Here is a 16905-nt window from a genome sequence, read left to right as displayed (position 1 = left end):
CCTTGTCTCATCCTACTTCAGTGTCATCTCCTCCACCATTAATAATTTCCTACTTCTGCATTTCTCTTTCCTTCCCCCCAAACTGTGCCCCCCTTTTTTTCTTCTTTTTTCCCCTCCCTATCTTGGGGTTTATCGCAACCCGTGTTTTCTCTAATATAAAGCAGACACTGCACAAGTGATGCCGTTTTTGAAAGAACTTCAATATGAGTTTCTTAAAGGAATCAATTTGCTTTTTCTTAATGTGTATGGTTTTATTTTTAAATTTTTCTCCTCTACTTTCTTTTCTTCTACATGCAATTTTTGATTTTGATTGTTTCCTAAATACACAGTGATTTATTATTTTGGATTTATGCATTGCAGTATCACGTTATTCCGTACCATACTGGTATTTCTATGACTGTTTTCTATATTTTCTGTTCTTCTTGACTCTTTAGTAAAACCACAGTTGACACAATACAGTCTAAACTGAGTAAACTGAAGCTAAAAAAAGTCATAAAAAGAAAATACCTGTAATACATAGTTTGTCCACTAAGTGACAGAGTTGGCCCTTACTGCCAGTCCTCCTGATAAGTTTCAAGTTATCTCTAGCAAAATCTCTGGTAAAATGCATTGGACACTTTCCCCATGTACCCCTGAAGAGCGTATCGTGGTGGAACACACGTCGGACATTTTGCTGATAGGGAAAACGAGAATCTAGTTTTAGACTCTCTATTTTTAATATGGAGAATAGTATTTTCACTTTCGACCGTTGAACTTGAACGTTGATACGAAAGCTAGATGGCCACTTATTAGGAGAATATCGATAATCATTTTTTTGCAGCTTTCTGCTTTCTTCTTTTTTCAATCTAACTTCTCTGTTTATTAAGGTTGACTCTGACACATTGTGGTCACACTAAATATTACAAATAATTAATTTTTATGGCTTCTTTCCTGGTTTAGACAATACTATACTCCCCTTGGGTTATCACTTTTTAAAATATTTCTGTCCAATCTGGGTATCTTGTGTATATTTTTTCAGAGTTTTATAAAACTAACTACTATGGTATGAATGATTTTCACTTTTTAAAATTTACTATCGAAAGTTGCTTTTCAGGTATTCTCTCTAAGATACAACATTTCCTGCTTTCAGTTGTGCATAGAGTTTAATATGGAGGACTTGTGTATTATAACTACCCAAATCCTAAATAAAGCTTTGATGTTTTTCTGTGAACGTTTTGCTAAAATAGGAAATATGTGTATATCACCTGTTTACAGTCCTACAACTCTGACTAAGAGACCACTCAAGACAAGATTCCTTGAGGTTTAAAATCCTATACAATCATCACGTGTAACAGTTTCCATTACAACTTTTGGCATGTGCTCCCACTGTAGCTATGGGGCTTTAGTATCTGATTCTACCCAAGATTGGATATACATTTTATAAAAACAATTGCCTCCTTCTTCTTTGTAGATCTGGAGGAGGCTAGCAGGTCATATGTCTTTCCTGCCTTTCTCTATGTATTCGTCTGTGTTCTCAATCATTCCCCCAACACCTCTAGGCCTTGCTAGGGAAAAAATATAATGAGATAAAAAAAAAAAGGAGAATGGAAGAGGAAGCACAGAAGAATGATATAAGGAGTCCTTCTGGGATTCCCTACCCTGTCTTCCACAAAAGATAAACTGCCACTTACTTAATAAACTGGCCGATAAACAAGAACAACGTTGGTGAGATTCTGGGAGTGTTGATGGAATCACATACCTCTTAAAATAAGTCCTACTAATTACTGGAAACAGAAGTGGAGGGAGCAGGGTGAAATTTCCCCGTGAAACAAGTCACTGCCATAATTAAAAAAAAAAGGCTGGCCCTAGGGAGTACTGCCATGAATTTGTTCTGATCTGAATTATCCCTAAAAAGTATCACATTCATTGATACATTTTTAAGTTAACGAGGGACTATACCCTTAAATAAAATTAAGCTTAGTTAAGAAGCTTTGATCCTACTAAGGAAAGGACTGCTTCACTGTCATGTTACTGCCATGTACGAAAGTTGGTTTTAAGAGGGCTTGACCACACTTTTAGCACACTTTAGTCCTGGACGGGATGGACCAATTACATGTATTATTAAAAATGTATTTTGACCTCAAATAGGACCAACCGCTTATTCTAAACACTTTACAGTAACATACTGTCCAAACTATTTTAAGTATTTTTGCCAAAGAGGACCATGTTTCTGGGCCCCTCTGGAATTAAAAAACAAGTTATACATCTATATAATCTCTAATTAAGTCACTTACTCACCTACACCATGCTATCTGATCTATACTTGTAGTCACTTTTCTAATTAACAGGCATTGAACTTATTTATTTATCTTTTAACGCACTACTAAATGATCATCTATGAATTGCACTAAAACCAAGAATAGAGTAGAATAAAGTAGAGGGAGGAAAGTGTTGGATTTATATCAAATGCATTTCTAGGCACAAATATCCCAAATGGCCTACCCACTGCCAGAGACATCATAAATAGAGAATGGATGGAATGGGTCTTAGATATCTGTGGCCGAAAAATATCTAGACCCACAGACAATTATGTGTTGTATGAAAAGTCTAGAGTGCCTTTTGAAAAGTCCGGGACTCGTATATGTTTAGAAGGAAAGCAGAGACATAAATCAATTACACCCAAATCCAGTAAATGTTCTTGTAATACATTACAAATACTGCTTAATTATTATTGATACATGTGTCTACCGGAAACTCTAAAGTTTGTAAATACTAATTATACCTCTAAAGCTTTGTGTTCTTGATGGTTTTAAATTTAATGAACTTTCCTCAGCACCTACAGTGGTCGGAATAGCCTAGCTGTTCTCTTGCTCTGAATGTATTGTCCCAGGTTATTTCTGGTAAATGACCAAATGTCTGTCACATCACGTCTGAAGGAAACTCTTCAAATGGAACTTCACATACCACTTATATTTGTATTGTGATGCAACTGGGGGTGTATGGGAAAGCTCAGTAATAGCATTGTCACTGTGCCCTATGCCTGGAGCTTAAGGACAGTCAGGTTTTACAGGTAACTCAGTAGTGACTGCGACCCAAAAAGCCTCTAAAGGTGTTCAGTCATTCTATGGATACCAAACGAACAATGCAGTGTCTCAGCCATCCATAATGACATTTGGAGTCTCGTTTAACTCACTGCCACTGCCCTATTGAGATCCAGCACATTGTCAAAGTATTTGGACATGAACAAGACACTATAGAATACAAATATAACAGGAAATATGTTCAGGCATTCATCTTAGAAATGGACATGTCATATGAGTCTCAGAAAATCACAGTTCTTTGAAATATATTGATCTCCTCAATGGTTCTATGTCAGTTTTGAACTTTGCACATTTCTACTGGACGCCATACCATGCTTGGATGATTTAGTGCAACCCACCAAAAGACTTCACTGTTAAACAGTGTGACGAATGTCTCTCGAAGGCTTGGACGGAATCTAGTTCTAATTCTGTAACTGCTTCTAACATACACTTCTATTGAACCTCAACGTGGAACTTGTTGGGATCTATTACAAAGGTATTCTTTTATTACAAAAAAAATAAAAAGTAAATAAAATGAATGTTCCCATGAGACATATTGGCTTGTGTGTTATTTTTTTTGTTGTCAATATACAATGAATCCTCAATAGAAAAATAAAGGTTTTCAAACTGCATGCTTAAAAATACGGGTCACAATGCTCTGGGTATGATGCCATGGTTGGAAGAGAGGTTTTGGAGTGCCCAGATCAGAGCAAATTAACAGTTTGGGTAATGTTTCCCTTACCTTAACCCAGGTTCCCCCATGCTCTGTCTCCGTAAGAAGGTAAAGAGGAGCTACTGAACCAAAATTGATTGCAGGAATAAGTTGACGAAACTGCTCCACAAGACATTTTGGACTTTCATGAATTCAACTGAGATGGGTCAGAGCAGAATTACTCAGAAAACAGTTAAATCTACATAAGGCCCTGTGGGAATGTTAGTTCTTCTGTGCATGGGTTGGCATCTTTTGAGGAGGCCTAAGGCCAGCTTTGAAGATCTACTGTGAACCTTTTTGTCCGTTCCATTTTTACTTACACCCAATCATACATGGGGTTTAGGAAGACAAACACAAGTGGTAATATATCTTTTACCTGCATAAGCTACATTGTGCACATAACTGTTGCATACTCATTTAAACCAGAAGGTGGCGCTGCACAGGCCCCACAACCAGACTGGAGATTATACAAGACATTCCTTAAAGCAGTGTTTCCCAATTGGTGTTCCACTTGAACAAAATTGGGATTCCGGGGCATTTCGCCACATCCAAGATTGCCGCCACTGCCTGCTGTTCCTGGAAGGTCAGAAACAGCAGAGATTGCGCAATCGCGATCTCATAAGAGATTGCGGGAGAGAGATCTTAAGCCAGCCTTGCCATCAGCCCACCTTGCCATCAGCACGTCCTGCCGTCAGAGCCTGCCCCAGCGCCCTGCTGCCCGTCCAGCCATCAGCCAGCCACTTAGCTCAGCCATGAGAGAGCCCGCCTAGCCGTCAGCCAGCCTGCACAGCTGTCAGCCAGCCCACCCAGCCGTCAGCCAGCCCACCCAGCCGTCAGCCAGCCAGCTCTGCCGTCGCCCATTTTCTGTCACTCGTGGTAAAGGAGTGATGGAGAGTGGAGCTGATAGTTAAAGCTCTGTTATTGTCATAGAAAGCTCTGTTAGTTAGGGACATAGAAAGCTCTGTTAGGTAGGGATATTGAAAGGCTCTGTTAGGTAGGGACATTGATATTCTATGTTAGCAAAAATAAAAGGCTCTGTCAGGGGCATTGAAAGACTCTGTCAGGGGCATTGAAAGACTCTGTCAGGGGCATTGAAAGACTGTCAGGGGCATTGAAATTCTCTGTTAGGGAAACTAAAAGGCTCTGTAAGGGACATTGAAAGACTCTGTGAGGGACATTAAAATACTCTGTAAGGGACATTAAAAGGCTCTGTCAGGGACATTGAAAGACTGTCAGGGGCATTGAGATTCTCTGTTAGGGACATTACAAGACTGTGAGGGACATTAAAAGGCTCTGTCAGGGGCATTGAAAGACTCTGTGAGGGGCAAAAAACTTTTAACTGTATTTTGGAAAGTGTTCAAATCTTTTTCCTCCAAGTCTAACTCAAAATTCCTGCTTAAGTTCAGTTCTTTCTAAGAGCGATATCAAAATCAGAATCCTTTTCAGTCAGGTTGTGGGATCTGTATTTTTTTTTTTACCAATAAACAACTAGGAATTTGGAAAACTGGTTAAAGCTGGGAACTCTTCAGAGAAAAATGATTACTACTTCTACCTGTTCGGCACTAATAGAAACTGAAAAAGAAGATACAACTAAACATCCTGAAAACATGCCCGAAATAGTTGTATCTACTGTTCCTCAAATAGCAGAGACTAGTGACAAGTCAAAAAAAAGAGAAAGAGAGACGCACACAATGCTAGCCAATCTTCTTCTCAAACATAGAAAAGAAAATATGATGATAGCTACTTGTCATTTGGGTCCACAAGTGCCAGAAATGAAGATTGTCCTGAAGCACAATGGGTACTTTGCAATAGAATATTGCCAAACAGTACATTAGCACCTGCTAAATGACATCATTTTGAGCAAAACCACGCAGAGTACAAAGATAAAGACATTAATTTTACTAAACGTAAGCTAACGGAGTATCGGAAGAGTAAACAATTTATGAGCAAAAAATTTCAACATGCTAATGCAAAAGCCACAGAGGCTTCTTACAGAGTGAGTTACCGCATAGCACTTGCAGGAGAAGCACACACATTTGGGGAATCACTAATAAAACCATGTGCAAAAGAAATAGTGTCATGTATTTTAAGTTGAGGCTGTGCCACTTTCCTACAACACAGATTTGCGCCGTATTCATGATCTTGCTGATGACATCCATACTGAACTAATTTCTCGACTGCATCAATGTGATGGGTACTCGCTGCAGTTAGACGAGTCCACAGATGTTGCAGGACTTTCAATTTTTGTTGGTTTTTGTCAGATATAATTTTGACAAACAGATTGAAGAAGACTTGCTTCCGTGTGAAACTTTGCAAACTCATACCACTGGCGAGATCATCTTTGACTGTATCCAGAAGTTCATGAACACACACAGTATAAATTGGGACAAATGTGTAGATGTGTGCAGTGATGGCGCCAAAGCAATGGTTGGGAAAGTGGCAGGCGCTGTGACTCGAATAAGAAATGTAGCAAAAAAATAGCACCAGTTCCCACTGTGTTCTTCATAGACATGCACTGGTAGCTAAAAATATTTCAATCTCACTTAAAACTGTGCTAGACAAATCGGTCCAGATTCATAATTTTATAAAAAGTTGACCATTACAGTCACGACTATTTAAAATTATATGTGAAGATATGGATAGTCACCCCTCTGCTCTGCTTTTGCATTCAGACGTCCGTTGGCTATCACGACGAAAATTCCTTGATAGAATGTTTGAATTGCATCGAGTTGTTTGCATATTTCCAGGATCATAAATTTGGATTATCTGATCGATTAACAAACACTCTGTGGTTATCCAAATTAGCATATCTTGCAGACATATTCACAAAATTAAATGACATATGTTTATCACTCCAAGGAAAAAACACTAATATTTTTTTTTTTTTGTATTTTTTTTTTTTTTTTTGTATTTTTGTAGTGCATTTGATTTTAACAGACAAGCGTGAGGTACCCCAACGGCACTCCTCAAGCATAGTTTCACGTATTACATTTGGGGTAGGGAGAATGCATACACAGTTTTATAATAGAAAGTAACAAGGTTGAACAGCTTAGTCAGGTTAGACAAGTTATACGAATAATAATAGAAAGCAGGCTGAGTAATCTGACAAGATGGGTGCTAAGCTCAGAAACGTATTAAGAGCTCTGAGCATATCTCCGTGGACGCAGTGTAGACATGTGTATTCTATAAATCTGAGGGAGTGTGGGTGGGCTATCAAGTAGTGGTTTCGATGGGGTAAGTTGGTTTTGCTAACGCCACCTGGCGCAAGTGATGGGTTGTAGGTTAGTTGTCTTGGTCTAGCAAAGTGCTATTCATAGCGGAGTTAAACTGTGGGGCTCATGCTGTATAAGGCAGCCGTTCGGGTAATAGCTGTTTCCGTGATATCACGGTCTAGGGAGTAAAGTGGCCGGCTTGGTAGTGTCATTGGCAGTGGGTTGTAAAGGGGAAACTCTGTGTCAGTGCACATATGCATAAAGTAGAGAGAAAATAAACATAGGATAACATGAGTTCTGCATTATCATAGGCATCAAGACATATGGAATCAGCATCCATGTGTGTGTGGGTAGCGTCCCGTTCCGTGTATGGTGGGGACCGCCCGCTAGGTGGTCACCCCACTCCCTCTGGTGGGGTCTGTATTAGCGGCGCTGGGTAGTTGCAAAGGTTGGAAAGGTTGGCGGACAGCCAGGAGCAAGCCGGTTGTGCCCTCCCGCTCCGGGCCAGCTGTAAGGCCAGCATCCTGTAGCCACTGACTCGGGAGCTTCTGGAGACCGTGTCCTTCCCTGTTAGGGTAGGTCTGGAAGCCTTGGTGGTGTTTTGCTGCTTGCGGCGGGCGGTCCTCTGCCTGCGTGGTAGATGCTCCGGGGTCTCTCCACTGGTGGCCTTTGGCCCAGATGGGCTAGTGTTGGTAGTTGCAGATTGATTCTTCATGATTGCGCCTGAGGGTGTTCCAGCCCAACTCCGGCTGCCGCCATACTGTTGTCTCTCTGTGCTCCTGCTCTCCTACACCTGCTTCTGTGTAGCCGCATGTCTGGCCTCGATCCGTGCCCAGAAGGTATCAAACAGCTTGTTTAATCGGGTGGTCAGAGGCTCATTTGTGCTGAGGCTGTACTCCAATGGCGCACATACCCCTTTGGGTTGCACGTCCGCCATTTTGGGGTGCGAACGGCCTGCAGGCTTGGTGCGTGGTTGAGGCTTGTGTTCTTGTCTGGGGTACACGGAGGTATGTGGGATGTAACGATTGGGACCGGGATAAACCCCACCGGTCCTGAGGGGGGGGGGTAGCCGGGTACCGTGGATTCCGTGTTCGTTTATGGGCTGGGAGAGCGGCCTGCTCAGAATGGGGTAGGCCCCAAGCCTAAGTTCAAGATTTCCAGGCATTCTGGTCATGTGGGGTATCCCCCGGTTCAGCAACTTCTGTGTAACAAGATGTGGTATGTTGGGGTTCTAGATTAGACGATTTGCCCGCAATTTTCTCTGATAATTAGGCCCAGGCCTGGGAGCTCACAGATAATGTGTCTGCTCGGCACCACAGTCAGGCTCCGCCCCCCAAACACTAATATTTTTAATGCAAGAGATAAAATATTTTCACTGCCTGGTAAGCTGCAGGTTTGGACCTCATCTGTTGAGCAAAATAATTTGAACTCTTTGCCAACACTAAAGGATTTTCTTGAAGAATCAGAAATTGAACTTGAAGATGAAATTCGCAATGAAATTGTAGAAACAATAATGAGTGGGTTCAAAATCCATTGATAAAAGACAAGCCAGACAATTTTTCTGATGTAGATTTTGAGAATCTGATCGATATAACTTCTGACAGTCAACGAAGACAAAAAATTTAAAGAAGTTTCTCTTATTGCTTTTTGGGGTGATTTACACAAAGAATATCCAGAATTGTCCAAGCGGGCAATCACGTTCGCCAGCACGTACTTATGTGAAGCTGGATTCTCGCTCTACTCTGAAACAAAACAAAGTATCGAAATCGACTTGACGCAACTGCAGACATGCGAATACAACTGTCAACAATTAAACCAGATATATAAAAATAATTTGCCAGCAAAAGAGAACATTAAACTCTGCTCATTGAAAGGTTTGCTCTACAGCACACTTTTTTGGGGGGGGTTCCAAAGTTTTGCTATACCTTATCAAAGGGTTCCAAGGGAAACAGTAATTGGGAAAACCTGCCTTAAAGGAACACTATAGTCACCAAAACAACTTTAGCTTAATGAAGCAGTTTTAGTGTAGAGAGTTTCACTGCTCAATCCACTGCCCTTTAGAGCTTAAATCACTTTGTTTCTGTTTTTGCAGCACTTGCCACACCTCCACTGGCAAAAAAAACAAGTTTCACTTTCAATAAGATGTAACTTACTTTAAAAGATTGTATCTCCTGCTCTGTAAATGGGACTTTAATTACATACAGGAGGCTCCAGAGCAGGAGAAAATAAAATCTTAATGAAACAGAATTTGCAATAAAGTAAGTGTAAACATTAGCTGACTGTTTACAGGAAGTGTTTAGGAAAGCTGTGCAAGTCACATGTCGGAAGGAGTGGCTAGGGCTGCATAAACAAAGTGATTTAACTCCTAAATGGCAAAAAATTGAGCAGTGAGACGGCAGGGGCATGATCTATACACCAAAACTGATTCATTAAGCTAAAGTTGTTTTAGTGACTAGAGTGTCCCTTTAAAGAATATTACACTACACACCCTGCACCTATAGCGGGAACAGGTTGGCTTAAACATAAGAGTAATCCGAGAACCTACATAAAGTGTCAGTTTTATGATCCCAATGATGGTGACTACTGTCACATTAGGATTTTTAATTACATTTACCCTTGAATAATGGTGCATAATTTGTAACAAAAGGTACATAGTGGCATTTTTCCATAACTTTCTGCTTTCCAAGGTATGTATGATTTAGTTGCTTTTGCCAAAGTTCAAAAGCAGCACAAATCGCATCTGACCTTTTTTCCCCTTCTGTTGTGCTCCCTCTGTTTTTGTCACCAGCCAGTGATAAATTAGTTATAATATTTTCAAATACATCTTCAGGTGAGGCTTCATACATATTGTACTATACTACATACTACAGGATAAATTAAATATGTAGCTTTTCTGTTTTGATGTATGTAAGAGTCGTCTTTCAATCTTCCTCCCAGAAACGCAATTAGACATCAGGTATGTCATTTTTATGGGCTTAATTTAAAAAATATATATATTTTTTTTTGCAGAATTTATGCAGTGTATGACTTAAAAATGTAAGGCTAATTAATATTGAAATTTTTCTATGATATAATTAATTTACCTGCAGGTTAGTGCAATAAAATAACTCTTTATTGCTCTGGTGGTGGAGTTATCAATTTTCTACGTTCAAAATCAACTAATGGTCAGAAATAAAAAAACAAACAAACAGGAAGCATAGGAAATGACAAAGGACATAACGAATGTTATCTAAAGTCACATTCTGTATGCATATTCTATTCGTACTTTTGCACTTTCAATGTATTTCAGAACTCGCTTTCTTCATTTTATTACAAATTGCCCAAAATTTAAATTTTCCAGAATACTTTAGCACATTCATCCGATCCTTTGTGTGGTCTAGAAAATAAGTGATCGATTATCTCACATTCTAGACCAGTTATGGCTGTATTTGTTTCGTGCTAACTATTCAACTTTTATAAAGTGACTGTCAGGGTACCTGTAGTCTCTACCTCAGAGGAGGTGAGAGACTTAGACGTTTATCCTCCCAGAGGGGTTGTTTCTTCCGTTCCTCGCGGTTCTCTCGCCCATTTACAAGCCGACCGCGAGGGATCCACTTCCTTATATGACGCGACGCTCAGTAGTCGACGTCATAACGCCAACCCGGGTCGACCTGTCAGTCAAGTCCCGAGCACTAATCAGGACTCGTCGGGGGCGTGATTACCCTCTAGAATCAAGGTATAAAGTAAGGCTTTCGGCATCTGCTCATTGCCCTGTCGTGGTTCTAGCCTGTCTAGTCACTCAGTGCTCTTGTATTCTAGTTGTCTCTTTGGTTCTGACCCGGCTTGTTTGTACTACCCTGTTTATCTCTGTTACCCTTTGACTCGGCTTGTCTCTCGCTTACCTGTCCTCTCGTTCCCTCGACCTCGGCTTGTTCCTAGACCATTCTCTACTTACTCCTTACGTTAAGTCCGGCCATTCTAAGGTCCGGTATACGTACCTACCACCTGTTTGTACTCTGCGTGTTGGATCCCTGTCCCGATCCTGACATTACGACAGGGCCAATGGATCCTGCAGGTACAAACACTCAGGTTGGTCCTTCTGACTCTAGGTTCGACGCCATGGATCACAGAATGGACCAGATGGCTCTAGCACTACAGGCGTTACTATCTCGTTCTAGTAATCAACCAGAGGAGATGCGTAATACTTCTATCTCTCCTGTGAGTTCAGGTCTAGAGGTAGCCACTGTAGGTGCTTCTTCCCATATCACTCCACCTGTACGTTATGGTGGTTCTCCAGAGAAGTGTCGTGGTTTCTTAAACCAAATAGGTATCCATTTCGAATTACAACCCCGCTCCTATCCTACAGATAGGGCGAAGGTTGGATTTATTATCACATTACTTGTTGAGAAAGCGTTGAGATGGGCCAATCCATTGTGGGAAAATGATAATCCGTTAGTATATAATTATAATGCCTTTGTAGCTGCTTTCAGAAGAACTTTTGACCCTCCAGGTAGAAAGGTCAATGCAGCTAGATTACTGTTGCGCCTTAGACAAGAAAACCGAACACTTGTGGATTATGCACTAGAGTTCAGGTCCTTGGCGGCAGAGGTTAAGTGGAATGAACAGGCTTATATAGATGTATTTTTAAACGGGTTATCAGACATAATCCTTTACGAGGTTGCTACTAGAGAGCTTCCTGAAAATTTGGAGGATTTAATTTCTTTTATTTCTCGCATTGACGAACGTTTAAGAGAGAGGCAGAACACTCGAGAGTGAAACCGTAGACCTTCCTTTAAACTAGCTCCTTCATTTCAAAGTTCTGAATCCACAACCTCACTTTTTCCAGAACCTATGCAGATAGGCAATACTCGCCTCTCAGAAGAGGAGAGACAGTACAGGAGAAGGGAGGGGTTGTGTATGTACTGTGGAGTCAGAGGTCATTTACGCCTAAATTGTCCTAATCGCTCGGGAAACGCTCGCACCTAAGTTTCTCTAGAGGACAGGCCTTGGGTGTTTCTATTTTGTCCTCTAATCTTAATTATAAAGATCACAGGCTTCTGCTACCCGTTTCTTTAACTTGGGAGAAGGGAGTACTAGAAACTATGGCATTGATAGATTCCGGAGCTGCTGAGAGCTTTATCGACCAAGTTTTTGTTACCAAACACGCTATCCCATCCCAGTTAAGGGAGACACCCTTGGCCGTTGAGGCCATAGATGGTAGACCTTTAGTTGAGCCTGTTATTTCCCGTGAAACCATACCCGTTAAATTAACTGTTGGTATCTTACACGAGGAAGACATATCTTTATTGCTTATTTCTTCTCCTTCTGTTCCCATAGTCCTGGGGTACCCTTGGTTAAAAAAACATAACCCTATTATTGATTGGAAATTAGGGGAGATAATCTCATGGGGTCAGGGTTGTCAGGACAGGTGCTTACGGACAGTGTCACCGCTTTGCGCAGTTAACACACCGATTAATTCTACCTACTCTACAGAGGTACAAATACTGCCTCTGTACCTGGATTTAAAGGCAGTATTTGACAAAAAGAATGCTGATACTTTACCTCCACACAGGTCTTTTGATTGTAAAATTAATCTACTACCTGGTACTATGCCCCCCAGTGGCGTACATACCAGGGTCGCAGGGGTCGCGGCTGCGACCGGGCCCGGCCCACCAGGGGGCCCGGCCGCCCCTGCGACCCGGTATGTACGCTCTGGGCCAGCCTCTTCTCCTGGGGGGCCCAGGAGCCGGCCACCTCCGGGCCCCCCGAGGCTGGCCCTGCTTACACCCGGCGGCCGGCTGGTGTGCGAGGGAGCACTCTCCCCTGAGTGCTTCCTCTTCAGCTCCCTCGCGCACCGCACTGATACCGGAGCCGGAAGATGATGTCATCTTCCGGCGCCGGTATCAGTACACGGCGCGCGAGGGAGCTGAAGAGGAAGCACTCAGGGGAGAGTGCTCCCTCGCGCGCCCGCAGGACCAGCCAGCCCGCCGGGTGACCGGCCCCCCCAGGAGCCCAGCAGCACCACTGGACCCCAGGGAATCCCCTCAGCACTCCAAAAGGTAAGGAGGCTGGGGGGATTAAATAAAAAAAAACATGTGTAAGTGTAAGTGTGTGTGAGTGTTAGTGTGTGTGAGTGTTAGTGTGTGTGTGTGTGTGAGTGTGAGTGTGTTAGTGTGTGTGTGTTAGTGTGTGAGTGTTAGTGTGTGTGAGTGTGAGTGTTAGTGTGTGTGTGTTAGTGTGTGTGTGTGTTAGTGTTAGTGTGTGTGTGTGTGTGTTAGTGTGTGTGTGTGTTAGTGTGTGTGTGAGTGAGTGTTAGTGTGTGTGTGTGTGTGTGAGTGTTAGTGTGTGTGTGAGCGTGTGTGTGTGTTAGTGTGTGAGCGTTAGTGTGTGTGTGTGTGTGTGTGTGTTGGTGTTTGTGTTAGAGTGTGTGTCTGCTAGTGAGTGTCAGTGAGTGTGTTACTGTGTGTGTCTGTTACTGAGTGTGTGTGTGTTAGTGAGTCTGTTTGATGTCTGTTAGTGAGTGTGTGTTTGTCAGTGAGAGTGTATGTTTTGTAAGTGAGTGTGTATGTATGTCTGCCGCTGAGTGTGTCTTTGTCAGTAAATGTGTGTGTCTGTTAGCTAGTGTGTATGCATTTGTTCGTGAGAGTGTGTGTGTGTGTGTCTTCAGCACTTACCTTTCTCCAGCGCCGGACTCCCATGGCGCTGGGGATCCCTCCGCCTCTCAGCTCCGAATGCGCATGCACGGCAAGAGCCGCGCACGCATTCAAACCGCCCATAGGAAAGCATTACTCAATGCTTTCCTATGGACGTTCAGTGTCTTAAAATGGCGGAAGCGCCTCTAGTGGCTGTCAGTGAGACAGCCACTAGAGGCTGGATTAACCCTCAGTGAAACATAACAGTTTCTCTGAAACTGCTATGCTTTCAGCTGCAGGGTTAAAACTAGAGGGACCTGACACCCAGACCACTTCATTGAGCTGATGTGATCTGGGTGTCTGTAGTGGTCCTTTAAGTGTGTGTGCATCTGCATGCAGTGGCGTACATACCGCGGTCGCAACCCCTGCGACCAGGTGCCCGCCGCCATGTGTTGCTGCCCCGGCCCGCGCAGAGTAAGCGCGAGGGGGGGGGCCCACGGATCAATTTTCGCACCGGGGCCCCATGGGTCATGTGTACGCCACTGGGGTAATGTATATCCTTTGTCCACTAAAGAGAACTTAGTCTTAGAGGAGTATATTCGTGAGAACCTTGAAAAAGGATTCATTAGGAGATCCTCCTCTCCTGCCGGGGCTGGGTTTTTTTTTTTTAAAAAGAAGGATGGTACACTAAGACCTTGCATTGATTATCGAGGTTTGAACAAAATAACCATTAGAAATGCCTACCCAATTCCTTTGATTACCGAGCTCTTTGATCGTCTAAAAGGCTCCAAGATTTTCACCAAGTTAGATCTCAGAGGGGCGTATAACTTGGTGAGAATTCAGCAGGGACACGAGTGGATGACGGCGTTCAATACCCGTTATGGGCACTATGAATACACAGTAATGCCTTTTGGCCTCTGTAATGCACCGGCAGTATTTCAGGACCTGATCAATGAAGTTCTTAGGGAATTTCAACATGACTGCGTTATTGTATATCTGGATGATATACTTATACACTCTAGAGAGATTGAGACTCACCACAGACAAGTCAGAAGGGTATTGCGCAAGCTTCTTCAACATGGCCTGTACTGCAAATTGGAGAAATGCAGCTTTGACCAATCCCAGATAAACTTTCTTGGTTATGTGATTTCTGTGGAAGGGTTTAAGATGGACCCGGATAAGCTCCAGTCCATTTTGGATTGGCCTTTACCCAGGGGCCTCAAGGCCATTCAGAGGTTTATTGGATTCTCCAACTATTATAGGCGCTTCATTAAGGGTTACTCTTCAATTATAGCTCCTATTACCAATATGACCAGACAGGGGGCTGACACTAAGAACTGGTCTACTGAAGCCCTTCTTGCCTTCAAAACACTCAAGGAACTGTTTGCTTCTGCACCAATTTTAGTTCACCCTGATACGACTCTGCCTTTCCTACTCGAGGTAGACGCCTCAGAGACAGGTATAGGTGCTATCCTGTCCCAAAGGTTAGGTGTGGATAAGCCCTTACATCCATGTGGTTTTTTTTCCAAGAAACTATCAGGTCCTGAGAGCAGATATGACATTGGTGACAGGGAACTACTAGCAGTTATCATGGCTTTAAAGGAGTGGAGACATTTATTGGAGGGCACCTTACATCCTGTTACTATTTTGACAGACCACAAGAACCTGTCCTATATTGGGGAGGCCAAGCGCTTGTCCTCCAGGCAAGCTCGTTGGTCTTTATTCCTCACGCATTTCAATTACGTGCTCACGTGCTTTGTCTCGACAATATGAACCTTCTGCGATTTCTGAGCCGGTTTTGTCTTCTATAGTACCCAGGTGCAATATTATCGCCAGCACGAGTCTTAAGATTCACTCTCCGTTGCTTGGTCAGATCATGAAGTTGCAGCATCTGGCGCCTAGACAGACTCCTGGGGCAAGGCATTTCGTTCCTCCTGAACTCCAACTGGAACTCTTACAGTGTTTTCACAACAGTAAGGCGGCTGGGCATCCGGGTATTCGCAAGACATGTTCCTTGATCTCTAAAGATTTCTGGTGGCCTTCTTTACGGAAGGATATTAGGGATTTCATCGGAGCATGTGAGGTCTGTATGAAGACTAAGCAACCTCATACGCCTCCATGTGGGTTGTTACATCCCTTGAACATTCCAGAGAGACCATGGTCCTGTTTGGCTATGGACTTCATTGTAGATTTGCCTGTTTCTAAAAAACAGACTGTGATCCTCACGGTGGTTGATAGGTTTACTAAGATGGCTCATTTCGTGCCCTTAACTAAACTCCCGACTTCTCCTGAATTGGCGGAGATATTCGCGAGAGAGATTTTTCGCTTACATGGGATACCTTCCGAAATTGTTTCCGATAGAGGTTCCCAATTTGTTTCACGTTTTTGGAGATCCTTCTGTTCTCAACTAGGCATCAAATTGAATTTTTCTTCTGCCTATCACCCTCAGTCTAACGGAGCTGCTGAACGTACCAATCAAAAGATTGAACAATATTTGCGTTGTTTTGTTTCTGAACACCAGGATGATTGGGTCGGTTTGATTCCTTGGGCGGAGTTTGCACACAATAATCTCGTTTGTGATTCTACTCGATCCAGCCCCTTCTTCATGAATTATGGCTTTCATCCTTCCATTCTTCCCTCGGTTTCTCCTTCCCAAGGGGTACCGTCGGTGGATGTTCATGTTGCCAATTTGAGGAAGTTGTGGGATCAGACTCGACAAATTCTCCTACATAATTCCATGTTGTTCAAGAAACACGCTGATAAGCACAGAAGGGCAGCTCCGTTTTTTGTTCCAGGTGATAGGGTATGGTTGAGTACAAGAAACATTCGTTTGAAGGTTCCTTCTATGAAATTCGCTCCTCGTTACATTGGCCCCTACAGGGTTCTGACTCGAATTAACCCAGTTGCGTATCGCCTAGCTCTTCCAGCTGCCTTACGCATTCCTAACTCCTTTCATGTTTCTTTACTGAAACCGCTAGTCTGTAACAGATTTTCCTCCACTATATCCTCTCCTCGCTCTGTTCAGGTTGAGGGTCAGGAGGAGTATGAAATCAACTCCATCATCGATTCTCGAATCTCCCGGGGGAAGTTACAATATCTTATTGACTGGAAGGGATATGGTCCTGAGGAGAGGACTTGGGTACCTCAGGAGGATGTACATGCTCCTCACCTCCGCAGGGCTTTTCACTCCTGTTTTCCATCCCGTCCCGGTTCCTTCCGCCCGGTGGGCGTTTCTGAGAGGGGGGGTACTGTCAGGGTACCTGTAGTCTCTACCTCAGAGGAGGTGAGAGACTTAGACGTTTATCCTCCCA

The 16905-nt window shown here is 42.9% G+C and overlaps 1 protein-coding gene and 1 long non-coding RNA gene across 2 annotated transcripts in view; both read left to right on the top strand.

The window, feature by feature from the left end:
• ADAM11 (ADAM metallopeptidase domain 11) overlaps positions 1-2905 on the top strand; it is a 46950-nt gene extending 44045 nt beyond the window's left edge. The window contains exon 27 of the mRNA XM_063459316.1: positions 1451-2905. Within this exon, the coding sequence (XP_063315386.1) occupies positions 1451-1466 (16 nt within the window). The 3' untranslated portion in view covers positions 1467-2905. The remainder of the gene's footprint in view (positions 1-1450) is intronic.
• The window catches only part of LOC134614992 (uncharacterized), a 420807-nt gene extending 417196 nt beyond the window's left edge, over positions 1-3611 (top strand). Inside the window, exon 2 of the long non-coding RNA XR_010091281.1 lies at positions 3026-3611. This is a non-coding gene — a long non-coding RNA (uncharacterized LOC134614992). The remainder of the gene's footprint in view (positions 1-3025) is intronic.
• Positions 3612-16905: the final 13294 nt, after the last annotated feature.

The sequence above is a fragment of the Pelobates fuscus genome, chromosome 6 (genome assembly GCF_036172605.1).
Source record: "Pelobates fuscus isolate aPelFus1 chromosome 6, aPelFus1.pri, whole genome shotgun sequence".
In the NCBI taxonomy this organism is placed as follows: Eukaryota; Metazoa; Chordata; class Amphibia; order Anura; family Pelobatidae; genus Pelobates; species Pelobates fuscus.
This window is presented reverse-complemented; position numbering and strand designations above follow the sequence as displayed.